The sequence below is a fragment of the Staurois parvus genome, unplaced genomic scaffold (assembly GCF_062004578.1).
Source record: "Staurois parvus isolate SC_StPar_1 unplaced genomic scaffold, SC_StPar_1.0 ptg000350l, whole genome shotgun sequence".
NCBI lineage: Eukaryota > Metazoa > Chordata > Amphibia > Anura > Ranidae > Staurois > Staurois parvus.
This window is the reverse complement of record NW_028318146.1, coordinates 4,735,946-4,759,592: the sequence shown is the minus strand read 5'-3', so window position 1 is coordinate 4,759,592 and position 23,647 is coordinate 4,735,946. Positions and strand designations below refer to the sequence as shown.

Genomic DNA, 23,647 nt, shown 5'->3' with positions numbered 1-23,647 from the left:
GTGCGTTTAACATGCGTCAGTGTGGGCTAATTACAAAGCATGCATCCTCTCTATTTTTCTTCAACTTAAATAAGGGCGTGTGCGTTTAGGTGTGTTCTGGTGCGTTTTTAATGCGTTTTACTGTCGAGTTCAGTGCAGAAAAATGCAGCATGTTTACTTTTTCTTTCTGGAACTGGAGCGCCCTGGAACCGACCTCACTGGTGTGAACGATGCCATTGGAAACCATATAACCTACTATCCATGCGTTTTTGATGCAGAAAAGAATGGACAGCATGTGGTGTGAACTTGGCTCTGACACTAGCTTGACACCTATGCAGGTTGCGATTGCTGCTTTTTTCCTCCATGGTTTGCGCTTTTCACATGGGTTTATAATGCAGTTTGCTTTTTTTGGGATGTGGTAATGTTGCTGGGGGAGGTGTCTGCTGTCATGCAGGAAACTCGGCAAAAACACGCGTACATTGCTTTTGCTTGCGTTTTTGATGCGTTTCCTTTGAAGTCTATAGAACCACAAACACAACCTGCTGGGGGCAAAAAAAGTCCCTGACCCTTTCCAAACAACGCAGCCACTTGAAAATGCACATAGGTGACCCAGACCCATAAGGAATCATTGTAAATGGACTGCAGTGTGTTTCTGAAAAACGGAAAGCGCGTTGGAAACGGCATCGATGTGAACCTAGCCTCAAGATGATCTGCACAAATCTCGGCACGCTTTCAGTCTCCACCCCCCTTCATCTATGTCCAAGCATTACTGATAGCAATATGTGATGACACCAGGGGGCAATGTTGGGTTGGGGGGCCGTGTTTTTTCTTTTCGGCCCCGTGTTTGGCGGCCTCTCACCCTTCCTCTCTCCATAGATGGGCCCAGGGGCGGACTGACAACTCATGGGGCCCCCGGGCAATAGGGGATCATGAGGCCCCTGTGCCCTTGCCCACACTCAAAGCACACTTAAAAAAGCCTATAAAAGGTACCAGGGGCATTTAATGGGGCCCCCTACTGACCCCGGGCCCTTGGGCAGGGCCCGAGTGCTCTAATGGTCAGTCTACCCCTGGATGGGCCGGTTTTCTGGCAGTCTATGAGTGTGAGACACTGCGAGCCAGCAATTAGGGGGGTGTTCAATGGCATTTTCCTGTTCTGTTTGGAGAGGGGGGTTCCCTGTGATTTCTCTCTTTGCCCCTGCATGGCTTCCATCAGTCCAGGAGGAATAGTATCTTAGAATTGACCTTTCATCTCATCTTGCGATGTAACAGGAGCAAAATCTCCCCCCGCCGGGGTCCGATCTAATACTACAAAGGGGCATGTGCAGTTGCTGAAACCTGGGATTGAACCAGGGACCACTAGACCTTCAGTCTAACGTTCTCCCAACTGAGATATTTCAGCTTCTTGATGCCCCAAAGGATTTGTAAGTAGGATCATAATGATGATACCCAGCAGCAGGTACAAGTGGTTTACAACCACTTTAACTATGTCTATTGGGACGCAGCGTCTGCATGGACACAGCCGCGGTTCCCAATTTTGACATTCATGCAGGGGAAAGGGAATCAAACCCAACCCCAAACGCACCTGCACCAACCCGGATATCAAATTATGAGCAATGGCTGTGTCTGTGCAGCCACTGAGTCCCAATAGACATGAATGGCACTGTGTGGGATGCACAGGTATTTCTTGCATCCGTGTAAGGCAGTGGCATTCATTTCTTATGGGTTTTCTTGTGTTGTTTTGGGGTTTTTTTATTTCTTGTGTGTTTAATAGTTTTGGATAATCCCTGTGGCTGCAGCGTCCGACTCTTGTTCGATGATGGTAGTTGTCCTTGGTTGTTTAGTTTCCGTAGTGGCCCATGTCTGCTTGATGTCCATGGTTGCTTGGTTTGGGTTGTTGTCCACGGTTGCTTGGTTTGGGTTGTCCATGCAGCCGCTGCTTCCCAACAGACATGAATGACACTGTGTGGGATGCACAGGTGTTTTGTGCATCTGCGTAAGGCAGTGCCATTCATTTCCTATTTTTGTTTTTCTGTTTTTTGTTCTTTTGTTGCTTCTTTGTGTTGTTTTGTGGTTTTTTGGTTTCTTGCCTGTTTAATGGTTTGGATAAGTCCTGCACAGGCTGCAGCTTCTGACTCTTGCTCGATGTTGTTTTGGGTTTTTGTCCATGGTTGTTTGGTTTCATTGTTGTTGTCCATGGATACTTGGTTTTGGTTGTCCACGGTTACTTGGTTTTGGTTGTCCATGGTTGCTTGGTTTGGGTTGTTGCCCATGGTTGCTTGGTTTGGGTTGTTGTCAGTGGCGTCCCTAGGTGGGTGCAAGCTGCACCCACTCATTTTTTTGAGACAGATAGAGCTTTCTTTTGGTGGTATTTAATCACCTCTGGGATTTTTATTTTTTCCTAAAAAAACTAAAAACCACTGAAAATTTTGAAAAAAAATGTTTTTTCTTAGTTTTTGTTATACAATTTTGTAAATAAGTGATTTTTCTCCTTCACTGATGTGCGCTAATGAGGCTGCAGTGATGGGCACTGATAGGCTACACTGATAGGTGGCACTGATGGGCACTGATGAGGAGGCACTGGTAGGTTGCACTGATGGGCATTGACAGGCATCACTGATGAGTACTGAAAGGCAGCACTGATACATGACACTGATACATGGCACTGATAGGCGGCGCTGATAGGCAGCACTGACTGGCACTGATAGGTGGCACTGACTGGCACTGATAGGCGGCACTGACTGGCACTGATAGGCGACACTGACTGGCACTAATAGGCGGCACTGATTGGCAGCACTGATAGGTGGCACTGATTGGCATTGATAGGTGGCACTGACTGGCACTGATGGGTGACATTGAAAGGCAGATCAGATAGGCACTGATATGTGGCATTGATGTGCACTGGTATGCACTGATATGTGGCATTGATGTGGAACTGATGTGCACTGGCACTGATGGGCATTGGCACTGATGAGCACTGACAGGTGGCACTTCTGGGGCCACATTGATCATCAGTGCCCTGATGATCAGTGTACATGTCCCCTCCGCCGAAAGCAGATTACCGGCTCTCCTCTCCTCTCGAGCTGTCAGCGTGACAGCTCGAGAGGAGAGAAATGCCGATAACCGGCATTTCCGTGTTTACATGTGATCAGTGGTGATTGGACACAGCTGATCACAGGACCGAGCCAACATCTTCGGCTCTTTCCGTGATCCGCTGTGTTCGAGGGACACAGCGGACCGGTGATCGCCGCGCTGCGCGCTCCCTGAGCCGCGCATGCGCAGTGAGAATGGTAGGACGTCATATGACGTCCTATCAGAACGAGAGAACCACCTTGCGCCCGTCCTTGTACTATAGGGCGGGCGGAAGGTGGTTAATGGTTTGGATAAGTCCTGCACAGACTGCAGCTTCCGACTCTTGCTCGATGTTGGTTTTGGTTGTTGTCCATGGTTGTTTGGTTTCGGTTGTTGTCCATGGTTACTTGGTTTTGGTTGTCCACGGTTACTTGGTTTTGGTTGTCCATGGTTTGGTTTCGGTTGTTGTCCATGGTTACTTGGTTTTGGTTGTCCACGGTTGCTTGGTTTTGGTTGTCCATGGTTGCTTGGTTTGGGTTGTTGTCCATGGTTGCTTGGTTTGGGTTGTTGTCAGTGGCGTCCCTAGGTGGGTGCAAGCCACACCAGGTGACACCAATCGCACAGTGTGACACCCAGGGGCATATCTGCCCCCAGGCAGAAGGGACAAGGGACCAGGGCTTGGCAGGTCAGGAGAGCTTGTCATAGCTCGGGTGGGAGGCAGGGTTTAGGCAGGGGGCGGGCTCAGCAAGTCTTGAGCAGGGAAGGTGGGCTCAACTTATGCCATCCTGAGTTAATGGCAAGTCGGCTGTCTTACCCTCTCTGTGCTTCCCGGAGCGCTGATTCCCTGCTGCACCCACTGACATCGATAGGATCTAGCACAGCAATGGGCAAACTACGGCCCGCGGGCCGTATACGGCCCGGCGGACCTTTTAATCCGGCCCGCGGAGCTAGGCTCCTCTCACAGTCCGCCCTGAAGTCCCCAAGTCCCCCCTGTGTCAATTCACTTACCTTTGCTCCGCGCGCTCCTCTCGCCGTGTCCCGCGCCGTTCCGGTGTAGCATGAAAATCTGTCCTATGAGGATCTGTCCCCCTCGACGTATCTGCGCATGTGCCGGAGATCGCCGATTGGCTGCTAATGCCTGAAACTGGCACATGCGCAGATACGTCGAGGGGGACAGATCCTCATAGGAGACAGATTTTCATGCTGCACCGGAACGGCGCGGGACACGGCGAGAGGAACGCGCGGAGCAAAGGTAAGTGAATTGACACAGGGGGGACTTGGGGACTTAATATGGGGGATGAATTAATATGGGGAATGAATTACTATATGGGGGATGAATTACTATGGGGGATGAATTACTATATGGGGATGAATTACTATGGGGGATGTATTACTATATGGGGGATGAATTACTATGGGGGATGAATTACTATATGGGGGATGAATTACTATGGGGGATGAATTACTATGGGGGATGAATTACTATATGGGGGATGAATTACTATATGGGGGATGAATTACTATGGGGGATGAATTACTATATGGGGAATGAATTACTATATGGGGATGAATTACTATGGGGGATGAATTACAATGGGGGATGTATTACTATGGGGGATGTATTACTATATGGGGGATGAATTACTATATGGGGGATAAATTACTATGGGGGATGAATTACTATGGGGGATGAATTACTATGGGGGATGTATTACTATGGGGGATGTATTACTATATGGGGGATGAATTACTATATGGGGGATAAATTACTATGGGGGATGAATTACTATGGGGGATGAATTACTATATGGGGGATGAATTACTATGGGGGATGAATAACTATGGGGGATGTATTACTATATGGGGGATGAATTACTATGGGGGATGAATTACTATGGGGGATGAATTACTATGGGGGATGAATTAATATGGGGGATGAATTACTATATGGGGATGAATTACTATGGGGGATGAATTATATGGGGGATGTATTACTATATGGGGGATGAATTACTATGGGGGATGAATTACTATGGGGGATGTATTACTATATGGGGGATGAATTACTATGGGGGATGAATTACTATATGGGGGATGAATTACTATATGGGGGATGAATTACTATGGGGGATGAATTACTATATGGGGGATGAATTACTATATGGGGGAAGAATTACTATATGGGGGATGAATTACTATGGGGGATGAATTACTATATGGGGGATGAATTACTATGGGGGATGAATTACTATATGGGGGATGAATTACTATAGGGGGGATGAATAACTATATGGGGGATGAATTGCTATATGGGGGATGAATTGCTATATGGGGGATGAATTACTATGGGAGATGAATTACTATATGGGGGATGAATTACTATAGGGGGGATGAATTACTATAGGGGGGATGAATTACTATTGGGGGGATGAATTACTATATGGGGGATGAATTACTATATGGGGGATGAATTACTATATGGGGGATGAATTACTATATGGGGGATGAATTACTATGGGGGATGAATTACTATATGGGGGATTAATTACTATGCTTACTATGGGGGAATATTACTATACTTACTATGGATGACACATACACATAATTCATCTACTCTTGGTCCGGCCCCCGGGTCCAATATATGAACCCATTGCGGCCCTCGAGTCAAAAAGTTTGCCCACCTCTGATCTAGCAGGAAGCCGAGACCCGGACTGAGCATTGCAGCTAGGCTCCGCCCACCCGGCCTCTATTCCATTCACTGCATAGGGCCGGAGGACAGAGCCTAGAGGTCAGCTGACCGTGAAGAGGGGGTGCAGGAGAGGTGACCATCACTGCATGTCAAGTATCAGTGCAGCCGCAGACACCACGGACCCCAGATAAGTGCTCCATTAATTGTCAAATAGTCCCCCTTCTCTATCTCTCTCTCCCCCTCCTCTCCCCCCCCCTCCCCCCCCTTTCTCCTCTCCCCCCTCTTTGGTTGTTGTCCATCGTTGCTTGGTTTCATTTGTCCATGGTTGCTCAGTGTCAGTAGTTTTCCATTGTTGTCCATTGGCTGCAGCTTCTGACTCTTACTCTCATTGTCAGTCAATGAAATAAAGTTTCTTCCTTGCCTCTATTGGTGTTTTATGAGCCTCTTTGTTGGACATTTGCATGGGACCCAATGCGGATGTCGAGTTGAGAGCACCGGATGTGTCCATGCAGCCGCTGCTTCCCAACAGACATGAATGACACTGTGTGGGATGCACAGGTGTTTTGTGCATCTGCGTAAGGCAGTGGCATTCATTTCCTATTTTTGTTTTTCTGTTGATTTTTGTTCTTTTGTTGCTTCTTTGTGTTGTTTTGTGGTTTTTTGGTTTCTTGCCTATTTAATGGTTTGGATAAGTCCTGCACAGGCTGCAGCTTCTGACTCTTGCTCGATGTTGGTTTTGGTTGTTGTCCATGGTTGTTTGGTTTCGGTTGTTGTCCACGTTTACTTGGTTTTGGTTGTTCATGGTTGCTTGGTTTTGGTTGTTGTCCACGTTTACTTGGTTTTGGTTGTTCATGGTTGCTTGGTTTTGGTTGTTGTCCACGTTTACTTGGTTTTGGTTGTTCATGGTTGCTTGGTTTTGGTTGTTTTCCACGTTTACTTGGTTTTGGTTGTTCATGGTTGCTTGGTTTTGGTTGTTGTCCATGGTTACTTGGCTTTGGTTGTTCATGGTTGCTTGGTTGTTGTCCACGTTTACTTGGTTTTGGTTGTCCATGGTTACTTGGTTTTGGTAGTTGTCCACGGTTTCTTGATTTTGGTAGTTGTCCATGGTTGTCCATTGAATTGGTGTTCACTGATGGCATCATCAAACTGTCACTTATGTAGGAAAAATTGGTGAAATTCTCCTGTTCTTTTGGTGATATTACATCATTCCGATCCTTGCGGTCGATAATTTTATCTAATTTGACTTGGTTATATGATGAATCCTTGGGATTCTGAAAGAGAAAGAGGCATTAGTCACTATTTCTAATTGATACAGAAAATGGTAACAAAGCATGGTGAACCCCAACTACCCCCCCCCCCCATTGCAGCAGATAACAGTAAACAGGCTTCTTCCACCCTAGCTCCCTCTAGTGGTCAGAAGAAGCATTACACTTCATTATCCCACATTGTCTAACCCAAAGAACAAATGTAGTATTTTCAAGCTTAGGCCTTGATTGTGGTGGCTGCATTCGTTTTAATTGCATTTTACGGGTTAAGCACATTTTCTGCAAGTATAGGACAATACCTGGTAATCCAGACACAAATCCAGTGTCCTCGTAAGCTCCTGTGCACTGAACTAAGATCTCAAACAATATTATCAGCTTTCTCAGCTATTGTCTGTGAACTACAAACCAACACCCCGGTGTGCAATGGAGATAAAGAGAGGTGCAGATGTTTGTAGTCCTAATCAGAAAAGCAGGCTAGGGTGACAATGCTGCTTCTCCATAGATACAGTACAGTAAGTGAGTGAACGTTGTCACCCTTGGGCAGGAAGTGTGCAGCAGGAGGGATTTATATGTAAAATAAATCAGGTCTTAGCTTTGCACCTGACCTATCCACAATAATCATCTCCAGTAATAAGCAGAATTGATTCAGACCAGGCTGGATGATTGTGTAATGATCACAAATTCATAGACAAGTCTGAAAATTCTGTAAAAACAAATGTCTCAGCGCTGAAGAGCCGGCCGCTGAACATCTCCAATCCCTTTAATGTGGTTGAACTCCATTATCTGTATACTTACTGGTTTTGATGGCATGCGTAGCTTTCTTCTATCTAACTCCACCCAGTTGATGGTGTTGAAGAACTGGCATCTCCTGATGTCACTGACTTGGTATTTTCGCTCATCTTGGTCTTTCCACAGAAGCTGTAAAGAAGAATAAAATATAATGAGACACTGAAGGAGCAAATAAATAATAATAATAATAATAATAAATAATAACCACATGCCGCCCAGCCACTGTATAAATACGGCGGCAGGGCGGCACGGCTGGGAAAAAGCACGTTTTAAAACGTGTGTTTTGTAAACAGGTAGGGGGCGCGCCGCCGCCCTACCTGTCCCGCCGATCACAGCCGCGGATGTCAGTCGCCGGGTCACAGCCAGTCCTTACCGGCTATATCCCGGCGATCGGCGGCAATCGCTGACAGAGCACAGCTGCAGTAGCTGTGTTTTCTGTCAGTTCCCTGACAGCTACAGGACACGCTGAACGGGACAGAAGAGTTTCTCTCTCCCGATCAGCGGTGTTCCCTGCAGTACACACCCCCGCCCCCAGTAAAACACTCCCCTCACACAGTTAACCCTTTCCCTGAAAAATAAAGTGAATCCCTTCCTCCCCAATGCCATTAGTACAGTGTCAGTGTTTTGTTTTTTTTGCACTGATCACTGTATTGGTGTCACTGGGGATGTCAGTGACCCCAAGTCAGTACCCCCCAATGTCAGAATGTCCACCGCAGTCCCGCCATAAGTCACTGATCGCCGCCATAAGTCGATGATCGCCGCCATTATTAGTATAAAAAAAAAACTAAAAATCCCAGTATCTGTCCCGCCATTTGTAAACGCTATAACTTTCATGTAAACCAATTAATTTACACATATTGGGTTTTTTTTTTAGCAAAGACATGTCGCAGAATGCATTTTGGCAGAAATTTATGACTAAATTTGATTTTTACATTTTTTTTTTACTGGACATGTTTTATAGCAAAAAGTCCAAAATATTGTTTTTTTTTTCCTCAAAATTGTCAGTCATTTTTTTTTATAGTGCAAATAATAAAAACCGCACAGGCAATCAAAGACCACCGAAAGAAAGCTCAATTTGTGGGGAAAAAAAAGATGTAAATATCATTTATGTACCGTATTGCATGACCGCGCAATTGTCCGTTAAACTAGCGCAGTGCTGTATAGCAAAAAAAGGGCGTAAATTGCAGTATTTATACCATAGTTTGTAGACGCTATAACTTCCACACAAAGCAATCCATATACACTTATTGGGATTTTTTACCAAAAACATGGAGCAGAATACATTTTGGCCTAAATTTATAACCAACTTTGAGTTTACTATATATTTTTTATAGCTGAAAGTAAAAAATATTGTTTTTCTTCAAAATTTTTGGCCTTTTTTTGTTTATAGCGTGAAAAATAAAAGGCGCACAGGTGATCAAATACCACCGAAAGAAAGCTCTATTTGTGTGAAAAAAAGGACGTAAATTTCGTTTGGGTGCAGCATTGCATGACCGCGCAATTATCAGTTGAATCAGTGCAGTGCCGAGTAGCGAAAAGAGGCCTGGTCATTAAGGGGGGTAAATCCTCTGGAGGTCAAGTGGATAATAAATAACAATCTCTGAGCAATAGAGAAGCTTAGGCTGTGTGTATACTTACTGTAGTATAATAATAATAATAATAATAATAATAATAATAATAATACTTACTCTCTTTAGGAGGTCACAGAGGTCAGATTCAAAAAAGTCCGGATAATCTGGATCCATGGAGATGATCCTATTTTTCACTTTGTTGAAGGGGTGTTTGCCAGACGCCATCTCGTACACTATTACTCCAAGGGAGAAATAGTCAACCATGGTGAAGTAATCCATGTTTTGCAAGACCTGTAGAAACACAAGGGAGAAAAAATTGTATGAGACAAAGATGACAACATAGTGACATTTGTGATGTGTGAAGCTCATGGAGGAATGAAATCGTGATCAAATAGCATGACATTGAGGTGGAGCTTGTGAACATTGGAGGAGAGGGGCTTAAAGTGGATGTAAACTCAAAACGTTTTCTTGGTTTTTTTTTTTGGACGAAGCAGAAAAGTGTCAAATACTCCTTCTAGGTTATTATTTGTTTTTGGGTTTTTTTTGCTGTCTACCACTGGGGACATTTCTTTTCACCTTCTGTTCCAGAAATGCAACAGGAAGTTATTTAGAAATTTCCCTGTGTGGGGAATTCTCTTTTACAGAATTGTCCCCAGAACAGGTATCCCCATTTCCCCTTTACTCTTGTTCTGGGATGAACTGTAACATTTTGGAATTCACTCTTACGATTTTTCTCAATGACAATGGTCACCAGAACAAATAGAGGAGTGAATCTACCCAATGGGGACACAGATAGCAAAAAATGTTTAACAGTCTAAAAACGTTCCCTACTCCTACCAAACAAAAAGCAAAGATTTGCCTAGAGGTACGCTATAACTGTCCATTTTAAAGTAGTTGGATGAAGGTATATGGACTCCAATAGCTCAATAGTCACACTCGCTCTCCGTGTTTAAGAGAAGAAGGAAAACAGCAGGAGAGCAATTACTGAAGGTTTTACCCCATTTGTATGTGTGAATCGGGCTGGACCGATCTATCCATCCACACCGGGCCTCATTGTCCCCTACAAAGAAACTCCAACACTGCTGCAGGTCTCAGAACTCCCCACCTTTTGTTGGGGCTATTGCTCTGTCCTGGAAACCCATTGAAAGCAACTGGGGCACCAGTGGAGACATTCTTCATTTAGTGAAAGTGGAGCATCCATTTATTTCTTCTCTATATCCATTGATGATAAATGGTATATCTTGATAAATATTACAATTAAGTCTGATATTAGACTTATACTTACTTCTGGGGCCATGAAGGCTGGTGTCCCCGCATAACCACTGATTCTCTTCGATTCGGTGACTCCTCTCACTGCTGTTCCAAAATCTGCAATTCTGGCATGGCCGTCGCTGTCTAAGAGGATGTTTTCCGGCTTCAGATCTCTGTGAACGATCTCTTTGGCGTGCAGGAATTGCAGGCCGCATAGAATTTCCGCTGTTAAATTCCTGATAGAGAAAGAAATACATATATTAGCACTGAAAATCTTAACAGACCAGCTAAAGATGAAGTGACTTTTACGTAGAATTCATAGGGGTATTGATGGATGGGCTTAGTTGGAGGGGCCTGGCTAGGTCACATCCTGTCCTCAGTGATCAGCCTCTCCCAACTCCAAAGTGACCCTGACATCAAACTTACCTTAATCTGTTCACTTGTAGTGGAGCTGAAGAATTTATCAGTTGATAGAGATCCCCTTTACTCAGATACTCCATAACAAAGACAAGATGAGTCTGTAAAAAAGATGAAAACAGGTTAGATTATAGACATTCACTTTGTGGAGGAATATATGGAGACACGCACACCGGCATACAGTGCAGCGTGGCATCTTTACTAAGTGCTTCCTGAGGGAATTCTGAAAAACTGCACATAGAAGAAATGTAAGCCGCCATCACTGGACTACTTTTATCACAATATTAATTTTGTCTTGCTGTAAGGGTGATCCAGTGACTTCCATACTTTGGTTCACCATCCTAGAAGATGCATGTAGATCAGGAGTCCTGACTTCTGTCTTGCTAGCTGCAAACTTGTCCTTGCTGAGTGACTCAAGGTTTTGAGGTCAGAGACAGCCAGGCAGCTATCAATGTCTAAAGTCAGTAATGACAGCCTCTCAGTACATGGTTTCTTGAAGGAAAGCCTCTACTCTGTACAGTTTACTTCACTAATCTCCAGCCTTGTAAGAAGCACGCTAGAGTTCCTCTCTTACCTTTACTGCATTCCTCTGATCTACAGCCAGAGCCCCCAGAAAAGCATGGTGTGGGAATCAAGTGAAGTTTCCTTCTGCCTCTTTAAATTTAGCACTTAGTGCCTAGAGGACTAGCTGACAGGTCCAAACACTGTCATCTCATTGGGCAAAGGGATGCTTATCCTTGTGTAAAGTTTTGACTCCCAAAAAAGTCACTATTTACATAACTATTGTAGGGGGTCTGTATCAGTAGTGGAGCACAGTACTGGGAAGAGAAGAAGAAATTAGTAGATGAAAATACTTACCTCTATCTGGAATGTCCCATACAAATGGGTAAGATACGGGTTCTCTCTGCATTCTTCTAGAATGTTTCTTTCATTAAAAGCAGCGCAGGGATTAGAAAGCAGAAGTTTCTTTTTTCTGATGATCTTCACTGCCACCTTTTGGCCAGTGGTGGTATGGGTGGCCAACGCCACTTTTCCATAGCTCCCCTGTCCAATAACCTTATGGAAGGCAAAGCTTTCCACAGATAGTTTGTGTGACTGGCTGTTGCTGACACTGCTGGATGGGACCAGTTCAGTTTTTGCAGCCTCAGTGCTGGATAGGCTGTCTTCACTTTGCCGGTCCTCCTCAGTCATAGATGGTGTTGTTGCCTCCCTGTCACTGGTGGATTGAACCAGTGCAGTATTCTCACCCTCAGTGTTGGAGGTGATGACTGCACTTTGTTGTTCCTCCACAGTCTTAGGTGGTGTTGCATCTCTGTCACTGGTGGATGAAACCAGTGCAGTATTCTCACCCTCAGTGTTAGATTGGGTGACTGCACTTTGTTCCTCCACCTTCGTACGTAGTGCTGTTGCATCTCTGTCACTGGTGGATGAAACCAGTGCAGTGTTCTCACCCTCAATGGTAGATGGGGTGACTGCACTTTGTTGGCCCTCCACAGTCATAGATGATGTTGTTGCATCTCTGACACTGGTGGATGAGACCAGTGCACTGTTCTCACCCTCAATGGTAGATGGGGTGACTGCACTTTGTTGGTCCTCCACAGTCATAGATGATGTTGTTGCATCTCTGTCGCTGGTGGATGAGACCAGTGCAGTGTTCTCACCCTCAATGGTAGATGGGGTGACTGCACTTTGTTGGCCCTCCACAGTCATAGATGATGTTGTTGCATCTCTGTCGCTGGTGGATGAAACCAGTGCAGTGTTCTCACCCTCAATGGTAGATGGGGTGACTGCACTTTGTTGGCCCTCCACAGTCATAGATGATGTTGTTGCATCTCTGACACTGGTGGATGAGACCAGTGCACTGTTCTCACCCTCAATGGTAGATGGGGTGACTGCACTTTGTTGGTCCTCCACAGTCATAGATGATGTTGTTGCATCTCTGTCGCTGGTGGATGAGACCAGTGCAGTGTTCTCACCCTCAATGGTAGATGGGGTGACTGCACTTTGTTGGTCCTCCACAGTCATAGATGATGTTGTTGCATCTCTGTCGCTGGTGGATGAGACCAGTGCAGTGTTCTCACCCTCAATGGTAGATGGGGTGACTGCACTTTGTTGGCCCTCCACAGTCATAGATGATGTTGTTGCATCTCTGTCGCTGGTGGATGAAACCAGTGCAGTGTTCTCACCCTCAATGGTAGATGGGGTGACTGCACTTTGTTGGCCCTCCACAGTCATAGATGATGTTGTTGCATCTCTGACACTGGTGGATGAGACCAGTGCACTGTTCTCACCCTCAATGGTAGATGGGGTGACTGCACTTTGTTGGTCCTCCACAGTCATAGATGATGTTGTTGCATCTCTGTCGCTGGTGGATGAGACCAGTGCAGTGTTCTCACCCTCAATGGTAGATGGGGTGACTGCACTTTGTTGGTCCTCCACAGTCATAGATGATGTTGTTGCATCTCTGTCACTGGTGGATGAAACCAGTGCAGTGTTCTCACCCTCAATGGTAGATGGGGTGACTGCACTTTGTTGGTCCTCCACAGTCATAGATGATGTTGTTGCATCTCTGTCACTGGTGGATGAAACCAGTGCAGTGTTCTCACCCCCAATGGTAGATGGGGTGACTCCACTTTGTTGGTCCTCCACAGTCACAGATGATGTTGTTGCATCTCTGACACTGGTGGATGAAACCAGTGCAGTGTTCTCACCCTCAATGGTAGGTGGGGTGACTGCACTTTGTTGGTCCTCCACAGTCATAGATGATGTTGCATCTCTGGTGAATGGAACCAGTAGATTGTTCTCACCCTCCAGGGTGGTGTTGACGCTCAGAGATAGTGTATTGTTTTCTCCTGGAGAGGGAAAAAAATGTTATTTTCTTTTTGTTATACAAATCTTTGGACATTTAAATGTATTTTCTTTAACATATGTATGTGAGTGTCATCTGTGTCATGAAAATAATTTGTGTTGAACGTTTGAAAAATATACGTTCTATACATATGGACGATATTGTTGTTGTCACCCTGGGAGTCCATTCTCAGCACATGGCTTTTTCTGCCAGAACACGTGTATGCTAGTCTTATGAAGCCCCCATGACATCCGTAACAGCTATTCACCCCCTAAATATCCAGACTTAAACTTTGAGGCCACCAAGAGATAGACATCACAATGTGATCTCTCACAATGCTGAGAGCTTAGTGCCAAAGACCACTGATCTGCTAGAAGGGGGGGGGGCGCCATATTGGTTCGATATGTATGCAGGCTGTGCTGTCTGCTTAGTAGTGCTTGTGCTTCAGTGTTGCTTCCTGTCAATGCCATTTCACCATTCTGCTAAATCCTACATAATAATGATCCCAGTATTCTGTTTTTGGTTCAGTTTCAGTAGATATATGTATATATATGTTGGCTTTAGAGTCCTAATTCAAAATGGTGATGGGATCCAACTGTCAGTCTGTTGTGTACACTCCTGGATGCTGGGCAGCCAATCCTGCACACCTGATACACGTCTCCTGCAGACCAACTGTCATCTGTTAGAGTGGGCAGTGACCTCCAGGTATGAACTGTCCCCCACTGGAAGTTCCCTGTATTGGCAGCCCCAAATTTTGGATTTTTCTAACGCTTTCTAACCCGGGGCCAGCAGTCATCAGGGACAAATAAAAAGGTCGAATCTCATTATCGATGACAAAGCATTAAACTCTGACTGAGGCTCTAACCCTTCCCTCTTCTATTCAGTGACCTCTCCATGTGTAAATAGCAGTGACCCCAATAAATCTATGTTTGGGTGACAAAATCTCCCTTCAGTGCCTTGCATTATAGTTAACAAATATACTACTTACTTTCAGCGTCATCCTCTCTGGCTTTCGATTTAAAACAAGGGCAGATGGTGTGTAGAATTGCCCTGAACCCCCGCCTAACTGCCTTACATGCACCCCTACGGGGGGCTTTGTGCTGGTCAAGGGCCTGGCGGTCCCCTGTTAAGGGTTCCACTTTTGATCGCATAACTGAATCTTCTTTGTTGGTATTCAGAAGATCCTTTGACTTTCTAAATGTTCTCTTGCAATGAAAACGCTTCATTATGAAATAATGAGAATCGTCTCTTAGAGCAACAGAATTCGCTTCCTCTCCACTCACAACACTCCCAGCGAATGAGCCTCAGCTGCTGCTAGAGCTTCTACTAGAGTTTCCGCCAGGGTGGTCACATGACCTTTTGGCCACGCCCCCTTTTTCAAAATTTAACCCCTTGCTGCCCAGGTACAATTTTGACATTTTTCACACACTTGTTAATATCAGCATTTTTAGAAATTAGTGTATACATGGATATAGATATAATTTTTTTTTTTTGGGTGACAATATATTTCCGTAAAAGTGGGGACATGATATTGGTTCATTATGTATGCAGGCTGTGCTGTCTTCTTAGTGGTGTTTGTGCTTTAATGTTATAATAATGATCCCAGTATACTGTTTTTGGTTCAGTTTCAGTAGATATATATATATATATGTTGCCTTTAGTGTCCTAATTCAAAATGGTGATGGGACCCAACTGTCAGTCTGTTGTGTACACTCCTGGATGCTGGGCAGCCAATCCTGCACACCTGATACACGTCTCCTGCAGACCAACTGTCATCTGTTAGAGTGGGCAGTGACCTCCAGGTATGAACTGTCCCCCACTGGAAGTTCCCTGTATTGGCAGCCCCAAATTTTGGATTTTTCTAACGCTTTCTAACCCGGGGCCAGCAGTCATCAGGGACAAATAAAAAGGTCGAATCTCATTATCGATGACAAAGCATTAAACTCTGACTGAGGCTCTAACCCTTCCCTCTTCTATTCAGTGACCTCTCCATGTGTAAATAGCAGTGACCCCAATAAATCTATGTTTGGGTGACAAAATCTCCCTTCAGTGCCTTGCATTATAGTTAACAAATATACTACTTACTTTCAGCGTCGTCCTCTCTGGCTTTCGATTTAAAACAAGGGCAGATGGTGTGTAGAATTGCCCTGAACCCCCGCCTAACTGCCTTACATGCACCCCTACGGGGGGCTTTGTGCTGGTCAAGGGCCTGGCGGTCCCCTGTTAAGGGTTCCACTTTTGATCGCATAACTGAATCTTCTTTGTTGGTATTCAGAAGATCCTTTGACTTTTGAAATGTTCTCTTGCAATGAAAACGCTTCATTATGAAATAATGAGAATCGTCTCTTAGAGCAACAGAATTCGCTTCCTCTCCACTCACAACACTCCCAGCGAATGAGCCTCAGCTGCTGCTAGAGCTTCTACTAGAGTTTCCGCCAGGGTGGTCACATGACCTTTTGGCCACGCCCCTTTTTCAAAATTTAACCCCTTGCTGCCCAGGTACAATTTTGACATTTTTCACACACTTGTTAATATCAGCATTTTTAGCAATTAGTGTATACATGGATATAGATATAATTTTTTTTTTTTGGGTGACAATATATTTCCCTAAAAGTGGGGACGTGATATTGGTTCATTATGTATGCAGACTGTGCTGTCTTCTTAGTGGTGTTTGTGTTTTAATGTTATAATAATGATCCCAGTATACTGTTTTTGGTTCTGTTCAGTAAATATATATATATATGTTGCCTTTAGAGTCCTAATTCAAAATGGTGATGGGACCCAACTGTCAGTCTGTTGTGTTCACTCCTGGATGCTGGGCAGCCAATCCTGCACACCTGATACATGTCTCCTGCAGACCAACTGTCATCTGAAGGAGTTGGCAGTGACCTCCAGGTATGAACTGTCCCCCATTGGAAGTTCCCTCTATTGGCAGCTCCAAATTTTGGATTTTTCTATCACTTTCTAACCCGGGGACAGCAGTCATCAGGGACAAATTAAAAGGCCGAATCTCATTACCGGTGACACAGAAAGCATTAAACTCTGACAGAGGCTCTAACCCTTCCCTCTTCTATTCAGTGACCTCTCCATGTATATATAGAGCTACTACTAGAGTTTCCTCACTGTGGTCACATGACCTTGTTTTGGCTGTAACTGACAAATGTCATATTTCGGCCACACACCTTTGTCAGAATGTAACCCCTTGCTGCCCAGGGTCAGTTTTGAGATTTTTCACACACATGTATTTTGTTTTAGGGGGGGAACGACAATCCGTATATTTCCCTACAGTTCCGTGCATTATAATTGACTACAATTATTTTATTATTTTACAATAATTGACTAGACAATTATTTATCTACCATCAAGTCACTTGTGGCCTTTTTTCTGTATACTGTGATAGTACTTATTTATATGACGTTGAGATTTTTCACACACGTTAGAAGCAGAATTTGTAGCTATCCTAATGTAATATCTCACTGCGCTAAGATCTTTGTGCCAAAGACCACTGATCTGTGATAGCCCCTAGGGGACGCCATATTGGTTCATTATGTATGCAGGCTGTGCTTCCTGCTTGGTAGTGCTTGTTCTTTAGGCCTCATGCACACAGGTCATTTTTGTAGCCCCTTTTTGTACTGCTTCCAGACGGCCCTCCATGTTACCCCATGTCTCCATGCTCACATAGACTTTTAGAAGCTTTTAGTAGCAGTAACATTTACCCGCAGGAAAAAAACCCAGCACCAGCGCATCCAGGAGCAGCAGCTTTTTAGCAATAAAAACGCTTGGTGCGTGTAAATGCATCTAAATGCTTGTTAACGCTAGGCACGTGTAGCGCTTGAGCATTCATTTATTTCAAAGGCCAGGATAAATTATTATCCTGGCTAATGAAATGAATTAACGCCCAAGTGCTTGACGCTTGTAAACATGCCGAAACGCGTGGAAAAGCGTTAGCCTCTTTGACAAGCATGAGGTTTTTTTCTGCCAAAATGCTGCTGCCAGGAGGAGGAGTGTTTTAAATATGTCCTTTGTACACGAGGCCTTCATGTTGTTTCCCCTCAATACAATTTCACCATTCTGCTAAATCCTGAATAATAATGATCCCAGTATTCTGTATTTGGCTCTATTTCAGTATGCAGCAGTTTGTGTATTTATATACCTTGCTTTCACAGTCATTGTTCAAAATGCTGATGGGACCCATGGGTGTTCCATCAGGGCTCTCAGGGGTCACAATTATGACCCCGCTCATGCTTTAGGGGGGCCCGTGATGTCTCCCTGTCACTATCATGAGCAAAGAGGAATCCAGAGCAAAGCAGAAGCTCCAAGCTTTTGGCTCCATTTTGAAGTCCTGAGCCAGAGAGTAGCGGAGGAAGGATGGGGTGAGGCCAGCCCTGCTAGGCGGAGAAGTGTCAGTACTGACAACCAGGCGGGGATGGACACCGAGCTATCATCAGGCTGAGCGAGGGGGAAGGAGGAGGAGAGCACCGTCCAGGAGCTGGTACTCCTGTCTTTGGGGAGGTAAAAACAATAGCACACACCACCCTACCCCTCCCCACAACTCCTGCTGACACTCACACAAAAATTCTCACAAAATCCTGTAACACCTCCTGAGGGGCCCCCGAGGTACTGCGGGCTCCAGGGGCTGCAGATTTGACTGTGACAGTTTGAGCAGGATGAGAAGTGGGGAATCTGGATGGGTTTTCTCCGGGTACTCCGGTTTCCTCCCACACTCCAAAGACATGCTGGTAGGTGAATTGACTCCTGTCTAAATTGGCCCTAGTAAGAGCAGCTGATACACCTGATACATGTCTCCTGCAGACCAGCTGTCATGTGAAGGAGCGGGCAGTGACCTCCAGGTATGAACTGTCCCCCATTTGAAGATTCCCCTCTATTAGCAGCTCCAAATTTTGGATTTTCTCATCACTTTCTAACCCGGGGACAGCAGTCAAGGGTAAACATTGAGAGGCTGAATCTCACTTACAGTGACACATGAAGCATTAAAACCTGACAGGGGCTCTTAATCGTCCTCCTCTATCCAGTGACCCCACAATGTGTATATGCTTCCAAAACTGAAGTGGTCTTTTAACCCCTTTTTTCATGACTTTTTGCTTTTGAAGCCTTGTTGCATCCATTTTGGGGACTTTGATTGGATAGTGGCAGTCAGCAGATCTTCCCCTCATTTACAAAGATCTGGAACAACTGCACTTGCAGAGTGCACAGTCTATTCACCTTTAGTAAATCACCCCCGTTGTGTATATAGCAATGACCCCAATAAATATATATTTGGGTGACATAACAACATATTTCCTTACAGTTCCTTGCATTATAATTGACAAATATTCGATGTCCCCTCTGCGTGTTTCTCTTGGGTTTTGTCGGTGAATTTCAGGGGCAGGTAGTGTGTACAACTGCCCTGAACCCCTGCCTGATGGCCTTACATACACCCCTATGAGGGGCTCTGGACTGTGCGAGGGGCTGGTGGTCCCCTGTTAAGGGTCTCAGTGAATCTTATTTGTTGGTTTTTAAAAGATCCTTTGACTTTTCATCTTTTTTCTTCCAATGAAAGTGCTTTATTATGAAATAATGAGCAAAATCTCTCAGAGCAACACAATTCGTTTCCTCGCCGCTCACAGCAATCTCAGCAAATGAGCCACAGCTGCTGGGAGAGCTGACACCTAGTTTACAATATGCTAATGAGGTCACATGACCTTGTTTTGGCTGTAACCCACAAATTCACAATTTAACTCCTTGCTGCCCAAGGACACTTTGGACATTTCTCACACACTTATTAATATCAGCATTTTTTTGGTAGAATATTACTTCTAATACTCAAACATGATATATTTTCTAAAAGCAGAGAGCCTGGAGAATAAAATGGTGGTTGTTGCAATTTGTTACGTTGCATGATATTTGAGCAGATGTTTATAAAATGAAAATTTTCAGGAAAGAAATACATCCATTAATGCATTAAATGCACTTTAGTGCACACAAACAGAATATAGAACCCATTTTTTTGGTAAAATATAAAAGATGATGTTGAGTTGAATAAGTGTACACCAAACATGCCAAGATTTAAAACTTTACACACACAAAACAATTTTTGTAAATCTATTTTATTTAAATGTATTTATTACTTTTTAATAGTTTTTTTTAAATACACTTCATTGATTATACCTATAGGACCAGTCGGAAAAATCCTAAATTACTAAGACTTGAGAGTATGACATCTGATTGGTGGATGTGTGATGTCTGCAGTCATTATTATTTCCAGATCAGCTCTGTATGGGGGAAGGGTAAGGTCCGAGAGCTCACCAGAACCTCTATATTGTTTTGTATCACATTGGTGTCACTTCATCACAGAACACCTTACCACACCCCCTGCTCCTCCTTCTCTCTACCCCATCACCGCCCACATCCTTATATCCAGACCTACGCTGCACATCTTTCACCCCACCCACTACCTTCTATTTAGCCCTACATTGTACCACACTGCCCTTCTCCTCCCATCCAAACCTGCACAACACATCGTCCGCCCCTCCCTCTACACCACACCATACCACTCGCCTCTTCACATTTAGACCTGCACAGCACATCTTTCACTCAGCTCTGCCCAAAGTTCTTAGTGTGATGACCAGGGGTGGACTGACAACTCATGGGGCCCCCGGGCAATAGGAAATAATGGGGCCCCCGTGTCCTTGCCCAAACTCAAAAAAGCCTATGAAAAAGGTACCAGGGGCATCTCATGGGGCCCCTAACTGACCCCAGGCCCTCGGGCAGTGCCCGAGTTTCCAAATGGTCAGTCCGCCTCTGGTAATGACCCTTCGCTCCCCGCCTATTCACAGATTCTACACAGCAGATAAAAAAAAAGTGCATTTATTTATTTATTTTCGGAACCTGGAAAGCAATGCACCATAGATCAGCAGATTGCTGGTGCCATACAAGACTCCTGCAGACTGTTAATGTACATGTTATACCCTGAATATGGATGTAACATGTTACAAAAGGTGAATCTATCCTGACACCAGTCATATGAAAAGTCTGGTACTGCCTCCCTTCTGGAAAAACTATGTGTTTGCCTCTGTCTGGTTTTAATAATTTTGCGTCAAAGACCATGTGTGCTGAAAATGGATGACTATACATGTTCCACGTCAATCAAAAAACTCTGAATTGTTAGCATTCACATAAGAAGCTAAAACTGCAGAAAGAACTTTATTCTGGATCTAAATCCTATAAGGATCAGGGCTACGAGGGGTTTAACCCTGCTACATTCTAATAGGTCCATATAAAGGAGTTCAGTTTCTCAAGCAATATTTTAAACATGACTTTGATCCAAACCAAAAGGAGCGAGTCAGAGAGGAAATGCAATGAATACTCTGCGACTGACAGTGTCCTGTGTTGGGTTGTCATTCCTGATCAGAAAGAGATACAGAAAAATGCAGACGGCACTAACGCCTTGTCTACCAAGGTATGTTTATACAGTGGAGGATGGGACTGTAGTAATTGTGCTATTAAGAAAGGGGGGAGATTGATCTCCTCTGCACTTAATGAACCTGGAAGCAACATGCATTATGCAGGAGAGATATTGGGGGTCTAATAGACCCCTGATGTCTCCATATAGAGGACTTGCTAATACCCCCCCCCCCCCCCAATCCTATCATATAGGGGACTCGTTTAGCCCCCTTGAGAGAGCAATAAAGTTTAGAGAAAAAAATATATAATAGAAAAAATAAAAGTGCCCCCATACACACCTGAATGCAAACATAGGGAACAGGTATGTAGACATAAATTTCTCCACACGTGTGCGGTATCACCAGGAATGTTGGCATAAGAGCAATAATTCTACAGTCATAATTCATGTTTAACTGTAAACTGATAACCTATAAAGGCTTCCAAGGTGTCACTTAAAGACAGTTTGGGGTACTATAGATTTATCCATGTTATCCACCCTCGATTTCAGTCTATCTATAGCAGCAGTGGCAATTTTCTTGATATACAGTAGGATGCCTCAAGTGTGACCCCTGGCATCCCCAAAGGGCCGCATGCACCCGCTGGGCCACAGGTTGGGCATCGAGAGACCTTCAACTCACCACACATTACAATCTGAATACACAATCTTTGTACAATCTCTCTTTTAAGGTTTACCAATACTTTGTCATATGAAGACAAACTATCCATTCATGTTTTATCCAATCAGGCAGACTCTTGCACTACATAGGTGTTGGAAGATCTATAGGAAATTGTACAATCAGATTGTAATATGTGTTTTAAAGGGTAACTCAACTTTGTGGGGAAAAAAATAACAAATAAAAAAAAAATAATAATATAACGTACAGTTATACATACAATACAATTTCGACACAGGTCATATTGTAATTGAATGATAATAAAATTGACCTTACCTTTTCAATCTGCAGTTCTATCATTTTCTGTAAATTGCAATATGGTAACCTGGAGGTGTCCTGTACACAGATGGTGTACAGAACGTCCCCAAAAAACATAATTTCCTGCTTGTGTGATTGGCTCACGGATATTCCCAGAAGTCTGCACTAAGATACAAGTCAGATTTTGGTCATCCCCTTTACTAATCTTTGCACATTGATTTTGTTCTTATAGCCTGGCCTGGTACAAGTGGGGAGTTGGAGAAGTTCAGAACGGAGTGTTTGTGCCCAATGTGTGCTATGATAAATCCAGCCAGGCGTCTGCCTTCTGCTACAACCCAAACTGTAAGTACTACTCATCAGAAACATACTGATTCAAATCCAAAATCAAGGCAATTTCACACTTTTAATATGGCGACACACATTTACTGCTGAATGTTTTCATAGTCTAAGACCCTTACAAACAAGACACTTAAGGTTCCCTTTTTGATAAAAAATGAAAAGGTGAAGGAACTTCAGGCATCTTGGGCACCCCTCTGGATTTGCTGCACATAGCGCCCAGAGCTGCCAATGTAGCGGTCCATACACCATGGGTGAGTATCCATCATAATGTTAGAAATGGTAAGCATTTGTTAGTCAGTGTGACCATGTGACTTCCCTGACCAATGAGAAGCACTTTTTTCTTCTGGGACACCTTACTAGAAGAAGAAGCCTCAGTTGCACTTCTTATTGGTCAGCACTGTCCATCCATTACTATGGATACATACTTTGAGCTGTGTATTGTGATATACGGACCGCTACAGGAGCAGCATGGGGGCTGCTATGTGCCACTATGTGCAGTGGGGTCTGGAAAGTTGTCCAGGAAATTTGGATTTAGTCCAATTTTTTCATTTTTCATGAAAAGGTACACTTACTCTCTAAAGAGACCCTGTCACCAACCTAAAAAAAGTAGTAGCACAGAAAAAGGTATTTTTCTTACTCATTGTTTGGTTTGGTTATAATAAATCTGAACTCCAGGTTTTTGCATAGTAACATTAGTCCAGCTTGGACCAAAGTCAGTATGCATATTCCATACCTGGTTGATCCCTGTGGAAGCGGAAATCACTACAGTAGCTTCCATGATCTTGCTGTCTTCCAGATCCCGTGCTGAGCAGCTGCCCTGCTGCATAGTGAACATAGGGGGTCACTTGCTTGGCATGGACACCATTCAGAGAACAGTTTGCACATTCTCAGTGCATGCAAAGTGTTCTCTAATTGAACAAGTTGGAGAGGCACCTTTATGATCTCCACCTCATCTAATTGTGCAATATGCTTCTGAACGTCCTAGAAAATTCCACTACTCCAGGAAGAGTCCATTCCTGAGCTCAGCCCCCTCCTTCCTTGCATGTCATACCCCT

At 44.3% G+C, this 23,647-nt stretch overlaps 1 protein-coding gene and 1 long non-coding RNA gene across 2 annotated transcripts in view; both read left to right on the top strand.

The window, feature by feature from the left end:
* LOC149456724 (uncharacterized) overlaps positions 1-14,463 on the top strand; it is a 55,171-nt gene extending 40,708 nt beyond the window's left edge. Inside the window, exon 4 of the mRNA XM_089684547.1 lies at positions 14,443-14,463. Coding sequence (XP_089540673.1) covers positions 14,443-14,463 — 21 coding nt within the window. The remainder of the gene's footprint in view (positions 1-14,442) is intronic.
* Positions 14,464-16,578: 2,115 nt separating this feature from the next.
* The window catches only part of LOC149456723 (uncharacterized), a 54,274-nt gene continuing 47,205 nt past the window's right edge, over positions 16,579-23,647 (top strand). The window contains exons 1-2 of the long non-coding RNA XR_016313819.1: positions 16,579-16,773; positions 22,486-22,595. This is a non-coding gene — a long non-coding RNA (uncharacterized LOC149456723). The remainder of the gene's footprint in view (positions 16,774-22,485; positions 22,596-23,647) is intronic.